The sequence below is a fragment of the Colletes gigas genome, unplaced genomic scaffold (genome assembly GCF_013123115.1).
Source record: "Colletes gigas isolate AHSC1104 unplaced genomic scaffold, ASM1312311v1 Colletes_gigas_Sc00004, whole genome shotgun sequence".
In the NCBI taxonomy this organism is placed as follows: domain Eukaryota; kingdom Metazoa; phylum Arthropoda; class Insecta; order Hymenoptera; family Colletidae; genus Colletes; species Colletes gigas.
This window is the reverse complement of record NW_025106633.1, coordinates 4295616-4316144: the sequence shown is the minus strand read 5'-3', so window position 1 is coordinate 4316144 and position 20529 is coordinate 4295616. Positions and strand designations below refer to the sequence as shown.

General features: G+C 42.9%; 1 protein-coding gene across 1 annotated transcript in view; it reads left to right on the top strand.

Moving 5' to 3' along the window:
- Nucleotides 1-20280, top strand: part of LOC122405192 (alpha-2 adrenergic receptor) — a 145684-nt gene extending 125404 nt beyond the window's left edge. The window contains exons 2-3 of the mRNA XM_043409737.1: nt 16346-16726; nt 19687-20280. Of these exons, the coding sequence (XP_043265672.1) occupies nt 16346-16726; nt 19687-20280 (975 nt within the window). The remainder of the gene's footprint in view (nt 1-16345; nt 16727-19686) is intronic.
- Nucleotides 20281-20529: the final 249 nt, after the last annotated feature.

Sequence of the window (20529 nt, the reverse complement as noted above, 5' to 3'; positions counted from 1 at the left end):
GGCGTCGCTGGCAAAAATGCGCTGACGACGCTGGAGGTACTCGAGGATCCGGGCTCCTAAATTCCTTCGTCTAGGAACACGAAACAACGGTGCATGTAGCGCCACCGTAATCTGTCGTTTGTATGGCCGTAGCTGTTCCGAGCAGTTTATTCGACGAAAATTTCGTGGCGATTCCAGCTCGATGACTATGCTGCAGCACGCGCGAAACAGCTTCCGGGACCGAGAGAATCGCGATGGGATTGGCAAACAACATCATTATTTTGGAGGGTTGCTTCTACAGGGGTTTGAATAATTTCAACGTAATTTAGAAAATAACAGAGCACAAAATATTCTAGGATAAAATATTAAAATACAGGGGAGGGGGGTGATTCTACATGAAAAACTGAGTCAAAAATATAGTACAATATTTATTCGTACAATGCCTCGTTTTTGAGATAATTAAAGTCAAAGTTTCGAATATCTGTTTGGCGCGCCTGATCGATGCACCGTGTCTGATGAATTTTCAGAATCGATTCTCTCGAAAACGAAGCCTCGTGGAAGAAAAGTTTATTATATATTTTCGCCCACATTTTTCACGGAGAATCGATCCAATTAAGTAAATTCGAGGTTGTCTACTCGATGTAATTAGTTCTCGATACGTCGTCGCCACAGAATTTATTTCCAGCTAGTCGAGAGTGTGTCGCCGAAAAACGCCGCCTCCTCGCTTTGCATATGCTTAGCACGTTCGTAGAAAATAATAGGAACGCGCGAGTTTCGCGCGTAACTCGCGTGTAACGTTAAACAAAGGCCGGGAAATTATCTACAAAGGTCGGGCTGAAAGAGTGCGCGGGGGCTTTTTAAAATGCAAAAGGGAAACTCGAAAAAGAAGGCAGCCGTGGTATTGTTTGCAATTCGTAATGTGCGTCCCTTGGAAATTCAATCTTCCCGGGCGTGTTAAGCCTGGCTCTGAATAAAAATTAAACTCGACGTACTGAAACCGTTTATTGGAAGCCCCGGGATCCACCGAGTTAACAACGACAGTCGATAATATAATTCCATGTCTGGTCTCTACGGAAATAAAAAATTAACTTGGAACTTCTAACAGCTGAATAACAATTATTGCGAGCCTCCCGGTGTATGCTTTGATATGCTATAATTATTTATGCTGTTTACTCAAAGTGCTCAATGTTAAAGTTAGTGAAACATGTATGCGTGCGACGAGAATCTCGTTCATTCGTGGCGCCTTTGAGAGGAATTTGAACGCGTCAACTCGCGTAATTCACCCCCTCCAAAACTGCTCGCGAATGAATTTCCAAACGCGACGCGAAATTCAGCCCGCGATGCATCAAAAAATATGAAAAAGAAAGAGACGTAAAAGCTCTTACGTTACGCGATCTTGAAACACAAGCGTCGCGCTTTAGCGAACAAAAACTGGGTGACCGAATAATCCGAAGTAAAAGCTCGCCGATGCGGTTCGAGCGTCCGAAAAAGATGAATTTCGGTCGTCATATCCACCCCCCTCTTCCCCTACAGACCTCTTTCTTTCTTTTGTGACGGGTGATCCGATGGCGAAGTTCGAGTCAAACAACTGGGACGATCTGTGTGCCAGCGCGAGCTTAAAGCAGGATTTCATTCTATTCCGTCGGAAAATAAATCATTTTTCAAGCTGGATTTTCCAGTGGAAAGCTGCAAGGTAAATTAGAGGGCTCGATAAAAGTAATAATTACTTCTAGATATTAATTTAGTGTTTGGGTTATAGTATACGTGTACTGAGAGGTTAGGATTTGACTGTGCCAGTAGACACGCTATAGATCAGACAAGGGAGACGATGGTTTTTTAATAATAATGAATTATTGAGTTATTTTTAAAGTTGGATTTCTCAATAATGAACCAGAAAGAGAATATACTCGTCTCTACTGTGAAGTGGAAGCAGTACATCATGTGTTAGACACAATCAGACGGAGATCTGCTCATTTTACTAGATTATTGGGTGATAAAGCGAACCATTTTTAAAGTTGGACTTTTCACTAGTTAATTGGTGGAAAAAGGAGAGAATACCGAAACATTCTGACGTCTGTTATTTTGTTTAAAATATTATATTCGTGTAATATTTGAATAACGATATTCGAGGTTCATTCGATTACCAAATCATTGAAATAGTTCAATCTTTACGGTAGAATCGTTTCAGTGGAAGTGGAACATCATAGGTCAGCCGCAGAGCCTGGCGGGGGAGGTTTTCATTCTACCGATATGTTGCATAATAAAATAAATCACTTTCAGGAATAGTTATTTCGAAAACACTCTACCATGCAGGATTCTAATTTTGTGCCATGATAGACTAGCGTTTTAACTATTACACCAAGACGGATAATTACAATTAAAGAAACTAGAAGGTATTGATTGTAGAGGGCGCCATGTGATGGCCTCCAAAAAGATGGTAGTCTACAATAGATATAAGTTTATATCAACAACTCAATATTTTGTAAATGTTAACGCGCTCAATCACTGAAAACGTTAAATATAACTCCTTTGCTTGACAAGGGGTATAGTTTTTTTCAAATTTTCGATCTAAAAATATCGATTCTCCACGCGTGCAAAAGTTTTATAGATAATTTTAAATTGACTTGTTCTCTCGTCCAAGTCACATTGGAAAACAGAAAATGCAAGGATAAAAATTAATCCTTTGGCCGTGCAAAGTGTCGAGTATTTATATAGGGGGAACAAGGTGAGAAATAATGGCGGAGAGTATGCGAGGGCACGTAGCGACGATCGTGATTCCATAGCGACGTTTTCGTCGAAAAAGGACCTCCACGGCGCGAACGATATTTTCCAGCTTCGCGTTGGGCTGCACGGCCAAACTGTGAGACGCTTGCATATTATAAATTTGCATAAACGGAACGTATAATAACTGAAACGTACGAGGTAACTTTTGCCAACGTGTAAGCTAGAGTCATTTTGTGGGGAATAGAACGTTGTCCTTTAAATACTGTCGCCTGATCTTTTATGAAAATTTTGGATATTTCCTCGAAACTCAATTTTGAGCTCAGAAAAGATGTGCAAGTCTCTTGAAAGTGACGTTCGAAAAGTGTCTGAAATAATATCTGCATAGCTCTAATGGAGCCTGTAAATGGTAGAAACACTTTTTCTTAAATTACATAATGAAAAAAATTTATTGCAAATAATTTATTGTACCCGTGTAGAAGGTACAGGTTGGACCAACATTAGTGCAAAGTTTCACCAGAATCTACGTGAAACAATTCTTGATATTCCTTTATACGTACGACCGAATTACCATGTCTGACTATTATGGGTTATTACTACTTATATTCCAACTAGTTCGCGAACATGAATACTAATACGATATTTCCTACTTCTACTGGTCTTAGCTAGTAAGGAAACAGCATAATCAACGCCAATTAGATGTAATATGCTAGCATTAAGGGCTCCAAACGCTAATGCAAGTAGAAATATCGAGGCATAGTCAGCCAGTTACCCAGAAATATTAAAATTCGATTTTCTCGATAACGAAGGCTCGTACGACAAAAATCTTCTCCACAATTTCGACTCATTTTGAGCTACAGAAACACCCTATTACATTTTCGTGCCAGGAATTTCTGTCTATGGTGCGTAAAACGCTCTCGTAACCAGACACAGACTCGTGTCTGTCGTTCTCTTGCGCCGCGAGCGCTTATAGTTTGAAACTCGTTCGTAATCAAAGGGTTAAGGGACTTCCACAAACACAGAAGACGTCTGAGAGTATATGGACTACGGATGTTTCTCCTAGAAACGCGACTTTCCATCGTTCGTTGACACTAACCATTAATATTCAAAGGTATGGCGCTGTAGCTTTTTTTTTTATTCTTGTTCGAACCTATATTCGTATATTTATTTTTTCAGATCGTAGTTTCGAGTTTGTTTTCCCCTCGTTGTTGGATGCAGCGTGTATCTTCCAGCCATTTCGAGAGAATCGTAACAATTTCGAGTGTTTCGCTTCAAGTGAGCCGGCAGTGTGTTTCGAGCGCGAAGTTGCTCGTACAATTTGCGAACATTCTGCAAAGAGAACGACGTGTATCAGCCGGTGGTGTCCGGCGATACGAGCGGCGTTCGCGCGACACGCGCGTTTACAAGTGATACACGTGTCCCGCGGCGCTGGATTCGCTTCATGAAACATTTCAGTCGTGCAAACAATGCCCCGTAACGAACCGATGTTCATCGTGCACGGCTGCGCGCCTCGCGTTTTCATAAAACATCTGGGTTTGCTTACTGCGTTAGCCGCGCCGCCGGTTAAGCCAATTATTTAGCTCGTTAAATGGATATCGATCCCCCTCCACCGTCCTCCTCCATTTTTCTTCCATCGACGAAAAAGAAACTCCGGAGTCAACCTCTCGCGCGAGCTATGTCGACTAATCGTTGTTCAAAATAAAAATAAAATAAATTTAAAATAAAATTGCACGCGATGCACACCATTCGTTATTGCTTTATTCTCCGTCAGAAATAAAATGTAAAATTTAAAATATTTTTTAGTGGAGAACCACGAATAGAATTTCCATACAGATAAAGATTGTATGGGTGAATATTATATTCAGAATAGAATTTTCGTGACTATTATAAAGCACGATTGAATTACAGACTTACAGAGACGAGAACAGACCTACTGAGCTCGTTTAAACTCGGCGCGACTAATCTATACTTCCGTTTTCCCATTATTGTTGTCGACCGGAGTTACGTTGATGGAATGGCGAAAACGATTAATCGAACACGTTTAATTCGTTGCAGCGCGTAACGATGACGCATTAGAATTCCCTCGCGTCGTTTTCGGTGCGCACACGCGGCCGTGTTTCCCGCGGTTCGGTCCTGGCCACCGAGAACGAATCGAATCCAATAACTGCGCCTCGATTCGTTCATATTTCACGATGACTGCCATGACGACGTGCAGCTCCGACGCGCTGACTAATTATGCGTCCGAAGGGGGAGGATTTTTTTAGCTCGACCGGGAATACGCGTTTCCAGAAATGCATTCCAAAGGTAGCATTCGTTGAAACGAATTTGAAATTTCAGCTTCGAGTTTTATTATTTGATAATTCGTATCAGAAATAGGTTAATTTAATTTGTATGCTAAGTTAAGAAGCAAGTTACGACCTCCTAGCAATTAGAGAACTATTCCGTTATGGCCACGTGCAGTAAACGTTACCCAACCTAACGTCGACTCTAAAGCCCATTATCCACATTTTTGTGGTTTCAAGGTAACGCTATAACACTGCAAATAGCTTGTCTGCAACAAATATTTCCCAATTGGAATTACATACGTCTTTATTAAAATACCATTTTTAATTTGTATCCTATTATTCATCAATAGTTCCGTTCGTGTGATATCTTTTTCCAAAGTATACGGTAGTTGAATAATAATACAATTGGGTCGCAATAATTTCAAGACTCTCGCTGTACTTGCAACACTATTGCACGAGGTTCCACAGCGTGCTCAATATAATTTCCACTTTACGAACACATTCTCCACCTCTCTTAATTACATTTTTAGTACCTTCTGTTAATATTCTCCGCGATATTGCTTCTGTTAACCTTCCTTTTAAATTGGCTATGCCTCTTTGTGCTCTAGCGAAAGGGAACAATGCTTTGAACTTTGTACCCTCCGGCAGATCATGCAGAAGCGACGTCCCTTCCTGGATACATCACCAACCATAAGCTCGTCCAAGTTATACGCTCCTTATGGCAAAGTAAAGTCAACCATTGCTCTTAATTTTTTTTACTCGTTATTCGCGTTCGAGGAAATATTGGAACGCCAGAATTGAAAATTATTCGATCGATCCCAGTTCCAATTCGCGTATCGAGAAAAGTGTGTCGAGATCTTTTAGGTAGAATCAACAATTTCGATTCGCGAATAAACGAAGGGGAAACTCGTATCGTCGAGAGACGCGTGTTTTTGCACGAGAGGCGATTGTTTTCGCATAATGTGTCGCAAATTCGACCGCGACTCGGGGCGATATTGTTACACAGGCACGCGATACGCGCGAGAAATTTAATATCGCCTGCGCCCGGTCCACGTGCGTCCACTTTACGCGAGAATAGGCGACGTCGTCGCTGTTCTCGCGTAATAATATTCCTCGTGGTCGAGTGCACAGCAGAAAAAAATCCCTGCGATTATTTAATCATTTCCACAGACGGAGACGCGAACGGACACACGCTTTTCGCGGGCCAATTAACTTTCGCGCGATTCGATGTATAGATAGGTCGAAAATCGAAGCTCGATACGCATCGAAAATCGATGAAACGTCGTAGCCTCGGAATAAGAATCGTTTTAAACGTCAGATTTCAGAAACAAATAATAATTTGGCATTTAATGGGTTAATATCGCTGCGTTTGTAAGAGCGAGTTCCGACCGTGAAAACATGGAGCGTTTGGGCGTTAAACGCGATTAGGTTTTAAATTTCGCTTCTTACGAAAAGCAACGCGTGAGAAACGAGGTTTACGGTACGGTGACTTATTTTTTAATAAGAGCCGAATTCAAGAATTTCGCGACGTTAAGGGATTACGGTTGCTGCCGCGTCTCCGACAGTTACAAATGCTTTCATCTTTCCAGCGGTGAAATGCAAGACCTTTAACGCGATAAATGTATAGACACGTAACAAAGTTTCTCATAATTTTAAATTTCGTTTTAATATGTATAATAATATTTTTCAAAGTACATATGAACACGGTCGAAACAGCCAGAAAATTATAAAGCGAAGTAGTTCAAATATGCCTGGTGATATCTTTGAACAATTGTCTGATGAGTAATTATATGTTTTTAATATTGAGATCGTTAGTCGTACCGAGTAAATATTTATGAAACTCTTTCCACCTTCAAAACTGTTTAAATCATTCACTTCGCATTAATGTAATTACAATTTTATGCAGTTGCTGAAATTACGAGGTCGAAAGCGTTGAATAAATACAACATTCGCTTGATACCGCTAACAATCTTAGCATTGCACGGGACATTTTGAAAGACATCCATTCATCAGAAATTTATTCAAACCAATTACGAGATAAATCCATTTATCTTCGGAGTCGTAAATATGACAGAATGGACAAACGTGTATTGAGTTTCTAAGGAACTGAGTTATATCGGATGTAATTATTTTTACCCGTCGTACAAAAGATGATCAAAAGAAGCCAGCCTCGCATAATAAATTAGCTCGAAATTAACTTGCGGGACAAGTATCGATTTCGAGAAGTTACGGGACGCCAATACTGGCCATAGACGATCGAAGCACTTATGCAAAAAAAAATCTACTCTCAAAATAATAAAATTCTAAGTGATAGTAGAAAATTCAATGTGTGAAAATAAGGAACCCCTAAAATAAAATAATTCCTACGTATAAATTCGAAATTCCCAAACCTTCAGACATCAAACACAATAAATAGTTATAAAATGACCATAAATTTTCCACTTTCTCTAACCACCCCTATGGAAGGTTCATAGCGTTCGATCCTTTCTGAAAAGGCGAACGTCAACGTTCAGGGTTGCGTCAGACGATCTCACTTTCGTTTTCGAGCGTTCCAGCGCGTCGCGACGCATCGGTCCGTGTGTCGATGGACGGGAAAAGGGAGGAGACAGGGACGCTCGCGTCGAAAAAGCAACGTCTCTTCGCGCGAAGCGTCGAAACTGGAATGGAAGAGACGCAGGGAAGGGGGGAGGGAGGGGGGAGGGGGGAAATAGAAATCCAGGTCACACTATGGCGCGCAACGGATTTGTTTGGAGAAGTCCCGCAGTCTGCCTTTTCTGCCACGAACCATCTTTTTCATCCCCACGGCGACTTCAATATCAAACACTTTTTCATCTGCGCTTGACAGACTCATTGATTGTACTTCAGAGCCCGCGCGTGTTTCTTTCGCCTACTATTTCCCTTTCTTTCTATCTTTTTTCCCGCTGCACCTTTTTCATTCGAACCCGGGGGGAGCAGGAACGTAAGTGTCCCGATGCAGAGCGTCGAGCATCGATATTCCGTCTAGCGTATCGCGATCGACTGTTGAAGAAGTGCTGGTTTCATTATTATGAATCACCGTGATACGAGGGTCAATTATTATCTTCTTTTTACAGTATTAAATAACCTATCTGAGCCCCTCCAGTGTTCATCGTCTCAACTGGCGATTGTTCGGAAATATAAATAAGAAAAGAGAAGCTCCGAAGTTGTCTGAAAAAGATTTTAACGCTCGTGAAACCATATTTGGGTTTGGTTGAATTTTTCGAACGAATGTCCGACCATTAGGTGTATTTAAATAAATGTTACCAGCCAAAATAATTTGCGTTACGGAGTGTTAAGGCAATATTACGTCCAGCGAGCAGCTAACAGTGGAATAGCGATTTGAATACCACAGTTTATACAGTAAATACCGTCCGGAGAGCTGCGTTAACATCGCGACGCTGAAAATAGTACATTATCGTTAACGTTGCCCCATTGGATATTGTTTCATCCAATTTCGTCCAACGCGTTCCCCCGTTTCCGCGTGCGGCGTCCAAATATTAACGCAATTAGAGAGAAGGACCTTGCTCTTTAAAACGCTCGAAATCTCTCCGCCTGAGAGGCGCCCGGGAACTTGTCAGCCAAGAAATAACGGGTATTCGTATTAAAATTAACAGCCGCGAACAACTCATAATATTATCCGACGAGTCGCTTTAATAGCACTTCGACCAGAGACAATAATTATTTAAACAACATTTTCATAAACGTCTTCGTGAAAATATAGTGTGAATTCTTAATACAACGAATAAGATTTCATTGAATTTTTGTCTCCGCGAAGAAGATAGATTTTTGGAAGTCAGATTCCTCTCAAGATTTATTTGAAAGCTTCCTGTATGAAAAATGTATATCAGGAAAATGTACGAGAGGTAATTTGAATATAGAATTTCGTTGAAATCTAGTCCTTTCTTTTTAATATTTGAAACGTGATATTCGAACTAAAATTATTTTTTATATTTTTAGTCGACTGGTTTCTCTGTTCGTTCCATTTCGGGACTCGTTCGAGAAAGAGAGTAATTTCTTCGCGTTTCCATTTGAAAACCGAATGTCGCGAGAACCATCTGGTACAATGGCCGCGGGGCACAAAGGATCCATCAATCGGGGCGTCAAAGGAACTTCTGAAATCGAAAGGGAATGAAAAACCACTCTGATGAATCGCTAATCCCTCATTTTCGAGAATGGAGAACTGTATATCTGTTCTGCAGAAGAGTGACAGATCCTTATTGGAAAGAATCCAGGATGGATTTATTTATTCGACTTGTTTCTCTGATTCTCAGCCATTGGAATTATCAAATAAAAGGTTCTAAAACTATAGCACCGAATAGCCTATCAAATATGCTGATAAAATCCGTCCACCGACAAATGCAAAATGGCGACGTTACATCGAAAAATAAAGGTTCATTATCCAAAAGATAATTAGATAATTCAGGAATAACGTTGGACTTTCCCCTTCGACTGTGAACTTTGAATGAATTTATCATCGCGAAAGCCAGGGCCAGAGAGTATGCGCGCCCTTTAAAAATCCAAATTGCTCGTCCACGGTCGCGATAACGTTTAACAACATTTAATGGCGACCGTGACGGGCGGCCGTAGAGCCCCGACTGTTTTTAATTAAAGCTATTCCGGGGGAGCATAAGTTTTTCGTTGGACGTTCGCGACAGGGAGAACGCGAAGAAAGAAAAAAAAAAAAGGAAAAAAGGATCGTATAGTCCGCGGAAGGGACGCAATTATTTCGCGGCCAGGAGATATAATCGTTCTCTCGGCTTTACGCTGACGCCGCGCTTTAAAGAGCACGATTTCCCGAATCTAGATGAAAAGAAGCAACGGGACGGGCGGAAAGAAATTTAATTGGGTCGGGGAAAACGTGGCCGCGAGCATATTCGGTACACGGCCACGGCGGGACAGCTTGCGTCTGCCTTTTTCGGCTCCGGTGAACTTAATTGAAGCAGCTTTCGCGGATCCACGGCGTAAACCGACGCCGCGCGCCGCGAGCCGACCGTATTGTCTGCAGAAAGAAAGATCAGCCACCGAATAAGGGAGCAGTCGTGTAATCTCTGATAAGGGAATCGAGTTTCTTCGAGATTCCAGCAGCATCATTCTTTCGTATTTCCTTCGAGATCCCCTCGGGAGCATTCTGGTAAATTTCTACAAAATTCGCGACGTTATAGGACTCGTGGGACTCAAAATACTCGACAGGAAAAATGATAGAAACATTTTTTTTTCAATTAGTTAATGAAAATTTGTTGATAAAGATTTGTTGATAAAAATTTATTGTGCCCGTGTAGAAGGTACAGGTTGGACCAATATTCATGCAAAGTTTCACCAAAATCTACCTGTAACAATTCCTGATACTCCTTTATACGTACGATCGAAGTACCACGTCTGACCATTATCGGTTATTACTACTTGAATTTCTGCTCGTTCGTAAACATTCATACTAATACGATATTTTCTGATTCTACTGGTCTTAACTAGTAAGGAAACAGCATAATAAATGCAAATTAGATGTTCTATGCTAGCATTAAGAGCCCCAAACGCTAATGCAAGTAGAAATATCGAGGCATAGTCAGACAGTTATCGAGAAATATTAAAATTCGATTTTCTCGAAAACGAAGGCTCGTACGACAAAAATCTTCTCCACAGTTTCGACTCAGTTTGAGCTACAGAAACACCCTATTACACTTTCGTGCAAGGAATTTCTGTCTATGGTGCGTAAAACGCCCTCGTAACTAGGCATAGACTCGTGTCTGTGTCGTTCTGTGCGCAACGAGCGCTTTTAGTTTGAAACTCGTTCGTAATCAAAGGGTTAAGAAACTTCCACGAAAATAGAAGACATCAGAGAGCGTTTGAACCACGGATGTTTCTTCCAGAAACGCGACTTCTCATCGTTCTTAGACAGTAACCATTAAGATTTAAATGTATCGCGCATGTAGCAGGAGAAGCGATAGAACTGTGAAGATGTGAACTTTGCAGGAGTGAGAAAAGTAAATATTACAATTTCTTCACGTGGTAATTATCTTGTATTTTAATTCTTGTTCGAGTCTAGATTTTTAGAATTAAAATACTCGATCAAAATTCACACATTTGGAAAATTGCTGCAAGGCAGACTTTGTGGCCCCGTTTCGAGTTGGTTCGAGGTCGAATTGCGTGAAAATAGGGCCAACGCGGCGGAAAACGAGGAAAATGTTGATTACACGGGGGGATAAAGGTCGAAGAAATTCGCGATCATTCGGAAGCTGGAAGATGGAGGACGGTCGCGCCGAGCACGATAAGCACTTCCGAGATCACCCCATAAAACGGTCAAAGGACGCGCGTTCGAACCGCGTCGTATGTCTCGCGAAGCCAATGGCGCGTCCGGGCGTCGTTTATCAGCGATTCATAATTGAAATCGCTGGCAAACGGCCCCCGTTTTCCCGATGAAACGAGTTCAGGAACGCGACGGCGTCGTTCGTTCGGGAATAGCCAAGTTTGCGCGCCGCCATTCGGACGATGTCGATCTATGGCGTCGTTCCGTGGATTCTTCCCCGAACTTGTCCAATTATTATTATTATTGCACCAGCCGGGGAAAAGGAAGACCACGGTGGATCGTATCCGGGAAGAAATTTTCTATCGCGCGACAAGTTCGAATAACTATAAGCAAACTTATAAACATTTTATATATTTTAACCCTTTGAAAAGAATTTGGATGTACTCTCTAAGAATGTACAGCGATATTATTGCTCTAGAATGATTATATAGGACTTATATATGTTTGATTGAAGTATTTACTATCTATTTCGTAAGAAAGTTGAAGAGTCCAAAGGGTTAACAGACTCCAGAGTTGCTCAAACTTGACCAAACATGATTAGAGTCAAGTGATCAGGAATTTTAATTGTGATTGAAATTTTTATTTTTATTCGATGAGTATCGAATATACACGTTTACCAGTATAGTCAAGTAAGAGTTGAATGGTGCTTAACAGTCGATGCGTAAATTAAACCGCGACGATTTCAGCGGAAATTGCCAGTCCTGGATGCAATTCGTCGACTCGAACGAACGTTGCTATTCATGATTTTATGAATTTTGAACCGCCCCGCTCGAGATTGCTTATTATTTCACGCGTGCGTCGCGCCTGTCCTTCCCGTTTCGAGGAAAAAGCGAAACGAATTTTTCATTAAGAAAACCGCGAGTGTAAACGCGAGGTTCGAGGGTGAAAAAACAACAAACGGCCCTGAACCGTGAAATTTCCCGCGGTAGGATGCACAGGGACGAACGGCGGTCGGTCGACGCTTGACGTAGCTTCCGGTTGCCTTTTTCTTTCGCCCCTTTGCAATCGGTCGATGCTGTGAAACAACAGTCGTCACGAAATATCTTTCGAAGCTGAATTAGAAATTCGTACATTTTCTGACGACTGTTCTTCGAACAAAAGAGAAACGTACGCGAGGAATGTGTACCAAGCAAGATGGTTTCCTATAAATTCGAAACGTTGAAATTGGCTGCATGCGTCTCCGAAACCTCTATTTGTTTCACGTTAATAATTCCACTAACCTCTACGGTATGATTCAAGTGACCCAGTTTAGTGTTTCGCAAGTATTAGACGAGCACACATAGTTAAAAATACACGTTTCATTTACTCTACGAGCAACGAAAGGCAAAGAGTTGCCAGTGGAAGGGAAGTTAAATATTATTGAACGTTTGGAAAGAAACGAGAGAGTTTCTAGTTTATTTGAAGAGCACGTGTGAAAGGTAAAATTTGCAAAAAAAATGATGAATTAAATCAGGTGAAAAGAAATGTTTTACGTTGAAGGCTACTTCGAATAATAATTAATATTACAGTAAAATAAAGAGAAATGAATTACAAGAAATCTTAAATTAAATTACTCGTTAAGAGATCTACTGTGCACAGCTGGAAAGTTGGCACCTGGATTGTCACGGAAGCAACTTGAAGCCCTCGTCTTTAATGATCAATACAAAGAACGCGTATGCTAAATTTAGGTTTACACCGGACTAAATAAGCTCATCGATTTTTCCAGGTGTCAACTTTCCAACTCCCTGCAATACATCCCCCGACTCTCGATTTCTTTCCCCATTTAAGCCTTTTTAAACCGATGGGGGATCGTGTCTTGAGCAGTCGAAAGATTCTGGCTCGATTTCTGACGAGACTCCAGCGCAGTAAATAGTCGAAGCGTCGCAATAAAGCTTGGAAAGGTACGATTGCGCCCACAAGTTTTGTACGTGCCATGGTGGAGTCAGTGCTCCATGAATTTCTTCTCTCTATTATCCCTAACGCGAGGCAAGAAGATCGCGGGTTTGTCTCCATAAATCGCGACGATCTTCCGCGCCCCCGGGCTCGTTAAAAGTGGCAGAGAAGGAAGTTCTCCGAGGCCGGGCACGCGCTGGCTTTCGCGCTTTCATAAATTCCCGTCCCGAACTGCTCGTTATTCCGCGTGTTTGCGCGGCAACGCGGTACACCTGCCCATCCCCCCGTCCACCCACACCCTTCGTTCCTTTTCAATCTTCTTGGCTCGGGTGAGAAAAAGCGGTCCACTGGATGCCACATTTATGAGGAGACCGACCCGGCTAACCAGCGATATGAAAGGAGAGGAAAACGGCCAGCGGCCGCGAAAAGGGGCAAATTAAACCTCCACCGACGAGAGATTAAATTTTATACGTGCTAATCGTTTCACAAGAGACTTCGAACGACGGCGAAACTCGTCGGGAGACGGGAGTTGGAACGAAATTTACTCGATCGTGCGGCGCTATTTCGAAAAGACACACAACGGGGAATCGTGTTGGAACAACGATTCGATCGCTATGGCCCCATAGATAATCCCATTGTTGAAATTTACTTAGAATTAACTCGCAGTAACCTACGACTAGTCAAGATCCTTACACTTTATAAATTGCAAATATTTTTTATTCATTATTATTTGAGACCAAATCTTTATTTATGGAATATAATTCCATTACTATTTTTAGAATAATCTGTGTTTGCTATTAATTCGAATTCTGATTTTGCCTATCTTCTGTTCGTTGTTTGGAATATTCGTACGGATAAGAATAAAGTTTATCTTCGCCTAGAATCCAATCTAGAATCCTGTGGGTCAAAGTAGACCTCCCTGCAGGATTAATCTACACTGACAACGGACCCATGATCGCCAGATACACTATTAGAAACCTTATCACATTCTACTTTGGGGGATCCTATTTATGGCGTGTCTGGACTGTCCCGTGGAACAATAATGAATCCTCGCCAGAGAAACGGTCAGCGTTGACGTGGATCTAGTTTATGAGACGGAAATGACTCTCTGTTAATTCTCAGATCACGGAATATCGTACGTCGGTGCTCCCAAACATTCCCAAACCTAACCCAAATAGCACAACGAACAGCCATTGCAACCTGTAACATTTTCAACGAAAACATCCAATTTTACAAGGCGTCGAGTCTTAATGCACCAATAAATACATCTCGTAAAATGGAAAATATGACGGCAGAAAATTTTAATTCGATTTATTTTCAGTTTACTTTCGCATGCGTTCACCGCCGACAACAGGGAACTTTTTAATGGATGTTTTCAACGCGTATGAAACATCGCAAGTAGCATTTCTGTATTCCATTGTACGGGGGCATTTAAACTGGGTCACTTAAACATCTTTATTATTTATAGCTTTTGGGATGAAATTAGTTTAAAGCACACGTAACGATAATACAAATTATACGATACAATACCTTTATATTGCCAAGGGTTCGCGAGCAGCAGTTTCAGAAATGTCGATTCAAATCTGAAGTTTGTTATCGCCGTGATTCACCGTGCACGAATAAATGAATAACTCCCTTAAATTCGAATCGAATAAACGGGGTGAACGTAGTTCCCGTTGATGGCACGAGAACTGTGGCGGCCTCGTTCGTTAATAAATAAACGGGCGTGGCCGTCGTTTCGTTCGCGTCGTCGTTAACGTCGTCTCGTATCGTTAATAATTCGAATGCAAATGGAACGCGAAACGAAGGAGTTATTACGCGGAATCAAATGTGCTCTGTTCAGAGGCGGTGGCCCGTTCCGTTCCAGCGAGTTCGCGGCGCTGCGTAGTCGTAAATTAAATTGAATTAAACGGCAACGTGCGCGCACACGTAGTCCGGGGTCCTCGACGACGGGAGCGGACTCGAACCCGACGCTGGCGTAACCCAGTTCGTAAAACCGTAAAAAGTAGGGCTCAACAAGTTTAATTAGACCCAACGAATTAATGGCTCGAGCGTGGAGAAATGACCGCCCGCGATGAGACCAATACGAGGGTTGAAAACCCTCGATCAACAAATAAAATTTATCATCTTAATTTTAATCGCGTCGAGAATTTCGTTTCGTCGAAAATAGGATATTTCTATTTTTATCCGCCATTTCCAAGGCTCCGAATTCTTAAAATTAATCGATAGACTGCGTCCATTTTTATTCACCGTATTTAGAAATGACATTTAAAGGTCCCAGCCGTCCGATCGAGTATTAGAACCGGCAATCATACTCTTCACTTTTCTCCACGCTGTATTATGGCAACGACGGTCCACCCTCCATTTGAAACTTCGCTGAAATTGAAGTTCATTCGCGAATCGGTTTCAGCATGTTCTCCGGTCGCGTGGGTCGCAAAGGAGCTCGTAAAAAATCGACCGGCGCTCCGGTTCCACGAAACCGTAATCCTATATTTTGTTAAATTGGACGACCAACTTTCTCCGCCCCCCGGGAAAATAGATTCCCTTTGAAGGTATCAACCGAACCGGCGAAATGAATTTTTTTCCTTCTCCTCTTTTTTAATTCTGTTATACTTGCAACGCGTGCAGGGGACTCGGGGATAATTTCTACGACCGGTGGGCTCCATTGACCCGCGTCGTACATAATTTTCGTCGTCTCCGCGACTTTTCATCTTCCCCGGGAATCACGACAAATTCTATATAGGAATAATCCGAAGCTACGACGAAACTGAACGGGGGTTCGAAATTTCCAGCAGAATTCATTCAATTTCTTACCCCGGTCATTGTAGAAACGGACAAATTAAACTTTGGATACGTGGAAACTCTTAGAAACCCAATTTATGATAAAAAAGTACACAACTTCTATCTATAATAGATCGAAAGACACGCGAGCCAAATGGCAACGGCGGGATCGAGGATGAGGAAATCAGGATCCTCGAGGGCCTCAAAGTGCCGTAAAATTGTACGCGGGAAAAAGTGACGACGCCTCGTAATAAATTGCTCGTCCGTTCCCGAGTAACGAAGCGTCGCGATAAAGTATCAAACGATAAATTATTTCGATTCTCCGCGCAGAGACAAAGGGACCGTTCCAACAAAGGGGCCATTCAATGTTCATTCGTTTCTGTTCCAGCTTTCAGAGGACATCGGCTACGTCCTTTATTCAGCTCTTGGTAGCTTCTACATCCCGTCGTGCATCATGGTGTTCGTGTACATACGTATATACTTCGCGGCGAAGGCGAGAGCGCGACGCGGCATCCGGAAGCAGCCGCGACGCCGAACGGCGGCGCCGCCGGAGTCGCCGGACGTCAGGCAGACCAGCTTCACACAGAGCACGCCGGCCACGGAGACTAAGAAACCACCGGGATCCGTGATGGAGAACGTCGCCACCATCGAGAACCAGCCGGTCCAAATACCCATCGTCACGTGCGACTTCGCCAGCGACGTCAGCACGTCCGAGGCTGATCCTGGCGGAGGGAACAGCATACCCTTGGAGGAGAAGGACACGCTCAAGGTTCACAAAATTAACTCCATCGTCCCTCCTTTCCTACCACAAAATCGCACCAACGATCCCTGCGACAGGTGATCTTCGACGTCGCGATGAATTGATCGGGGGGAAACAAAGAGTACGCTCTTTGGGGACCATTTTTACCATTTTCTATTGGCAAGAAATCTTCCGATGTTGGTTCTTGAATATTACAAGTTTGCAAGAGGAAAACTTCACCCCATTTGGAGGGGGGCCATTTTTACCAATAAATGTATTTTTCTATCTCTATTGCTTTCGAGATATTTGATTAAATAGTTTGAGATTCCGGATATCTTCCCAATGTTGTTTTCTCTTGTAAAATTTCATCGGAGCCGGAACTGGAAAAATGTCGTATCGAGCCGTTCCTAAGCGCCTTTTTCAAAACCCCAACGGTGGATCACAGTCTCGAGGACATTTGTTTCCGCGTTCCCGATCGCGCTCAAAATGCAGTTATCCGATAACTTCGGTTCCGCGTTCGGAATGTGAACACATCCTATTCGATGATAGTTTCCTCGAGCCCACCGAGCCTACCTCCCGCGCATAAAAATGGAAACGGTGAATCCCCAAAATCAGAAATTCGCTATTGGATTTCAGTATCCACGGCGTCCTACAAATGGAATCGAATCGATGGCTTCGCAGGTCGGAGGTACGATCTCGCGACGTTATTCGTATTATTCGAGCAACGGGATGGGATCGATTAGGGGAAACTCCGGATGATTCCGTTGTATTAAAAACCTCCTCGAAGAACTCGAAGAAGGCTTGGTGGAGACGAAATATATATTATCGGATATTTTCTTTAAGAACAGTCGAGAGGATTGCTATTAATATGGATGAAATACCATTTGCCAAATAGGTATCGTGAAAATTGTAGATTTAACCGTAGAACGAAATTATCCGAGATACCAGTAGGTGGCTCGATCGTTTCGAAATTGCTACATTCGATGCGCCTAAACTGCACGCGATGTGCTAGCCAATAAAATTAGAGTGCATTCTGAGGACCTTCCATCAGAAATATGGTATATTATTTTCGATCGAGGAACCGATCGCGGGACGGGCACGAGTAGACATTTCTCCTCGTAAGTGAACATTTATGAGATCCCATTCCGAGGCACACGCTTCAACTATGAAATCATACGGATCGGTAGTCCCTCAGTTCTCGGGAATCGTCGTCTTTATCTTCCGTACGACCCCGCCCCGGAAAAATGTTTTCCAGCATCGAGCGGAATTTTCGAACGACAAGGCGACGACCGGAAGCGCAAACGCGTCGTATCAATAAACTCCGGCTGTTGGGTTTGACGAGCTGTTTGACGAACGACGCTTGCTTTTCGGTGTAATTGGCCAAGTCAGTTTCGAGAACCGACGCTCAATTATTCACTTTTCGATTGCTTTGGGTTTCACGATGGGATTTAACTCGGTTTTCACACGTCAGGCCCTTTGGGTTACGTTTCCCCTCGAGAACGTCGACGGATCTTCCGACGTGCGTATTTGAAGAGTCGTTCCCAAGTCAATCACCATGCTGGAGTGCTGCCCGCGCGGGACCATTTTTACCGAGGATTTAATTTCTGCAGATCACGCGGGTTGTATTACGTCTAGTTTTTACGTGAAATTCGTGAAAACCGACCCTCTGACGCGTACACTTCAAGAGTCATTTCGCGTTAGTTTCGATGGAGAAAGGACTTGCCCGCTTGGGATCATTTTTCACCAACTTTCCTAGTTTCCCAGACTGGTCGCTTTGAAGTAATTTCCTTGCAATGAGAAACTCGGGTCGGCGAATTTGCTGCGTCCGTTCGGCCAACCCCTGGGAAAAATTTTAATGGCAGATTCTAGAGGCCAAAAGAAGATGAAAATCAAGAATGTCAATTTCTTGATCTAGGCTTCGTTAAAAGGTTATTAAGAAATTAAATTAAAAAATTTCAAATCGTTGTGAAAAAATTAGTTTTGGTTGCGGGGGTCAATTACAATCATTTTTGGTCAATAGACATACCCTCGAAATCCTACACACTTTCGAGAAAAAAATTCATTACCGAAAATGTATTGTCTGACCATATGGTATGAATGTTTCCCTGAAATTTCATGCGAATCTTTAAAATGTCATAATTCCTGAACGGATTGGGGGATTTTAATGTTTCACGAGGCAAACAACGCGTATTTTAATGGAGAATATGTAGAAATTCCAAAAATAGTTGAAAAGTTGTTCCTTGACCCCGTAAAATAAAGAAACCCCCATAAGAATAGTCCAATTTTCAAACGACCATAACTCCTACAACAGTGAATATATTTCAATGAAACTTTTTTCTGAAGTAGAGCTCATGGGTACCTACAAAAACAATATTAAACAACTTTTTTGTACAGCGTCAAACAAATTTATTAAAACTCAAAAACGAATTTTTAAGAAAAATCGACAGGGGTTAGGTGCCTAAATTCAAATCGTTTTGGAAAAATTATTTTCGGTTGCAGGGGTCAATTATAATAATTTTTGGTGAACAGATGTACCCCCGAAATCCTACCCACTTTCGAGAAAAAAATTCGAGAAGGTGTGAAATTTTTCGACGGAAAAAAAAATTCCAAATCGTTCGGGAAAAATTATTTTTAGTTGCAGGGGTCAATTGCAATCATTTTTGGTGAACAGATATACCCCCGAAATCCTACCCACTTTCGAGAAAAAAATTCGAGAAGGTGTGAAATTTTTCGACGGAAAAAAAAATTCCAAATCGTTCGGGAAAAATTATTTTTAGTTGCAGGGGTCAATTGCAATCATTTTTGGTGAATAGATATACCCTCAAAATCGTACGCACTTTCGAGAAAAAAATTCCTTATGTTGGCCTCTGTAATCATCCATTAAAATGTTTACAAGGGGTGGTTGGACACCCCGTATATCGCAGATTTTTGCGCGTCTTTGATCGTTATCTTTAAAATCGGCGCTGACCAGGGTGATTGTTCGTCCGCAGGTGGCGATTCCCGCGCCGATGCAGAAGAGCAGCCTGAAGGCGACGCTGTCGGTGAACGGCGACGGGCAATCGAGCGTGCCGTCGCGGTGCAGGGCGCCCAGTGTCGGCATCGACGTGGACATGGTCTCCGAGTTCGACCCGTCGTCGTCGGACAGCGGCGCAGTGTCCAGGTGCGCGGTCGTGAAACCGTTGAAGCTTCGTCTGTGTCAACCGATCTTCGGTCGCAGGAACCTGGGCAAACTGAGAAGGGAGCACGGCGACGTGGGGCGTCCGTCGGCGAAGGACGGCGCCAGCGCCGAGGCGAAATCCTCGAAACCCCGGGACCCAGAGAGAGAGAAGAGGAGACTGGCCAGGAAGAAGGAGAAACGAGCCACGCTGATCCTGGGCTTCATAATGGGCAGCTTCATCGCCTGCTGGCTGCCGTTCTTCGTCCTCTACATCGTGAAGCCTCTGTTCAACGAAGTCCACATACCCACGATGGCGTTCGTCATATCCTTCTGGCTCGGCTACATAAACTCGGCCCTGAACCCCTTCATCTACACCGTATTCAACAAGGACTTCCGACGCGCGTTCCGCAGGATACTGTTTAAGTGAACCAGGTCGTTCATCGACTGTTCCTCGAATTCCGAACGGATTCTGGCTACCGCGAGGAGAGATCGATCGCGCGTGACCGCTTCGCGACGAAGACGAGGTGACCTGTCGATGGAAGGATTCGACCGCGCGAAAACGTCCAGGGGGGGAAAGACTCCCAGCTGAAGCGTTCGCGGAGACGCGTACGCGGCGAAATTTTAGCCAAACGGGATCGTCGAGTTCCGTCTAACGTCGTAGACGGAAACACGGAGA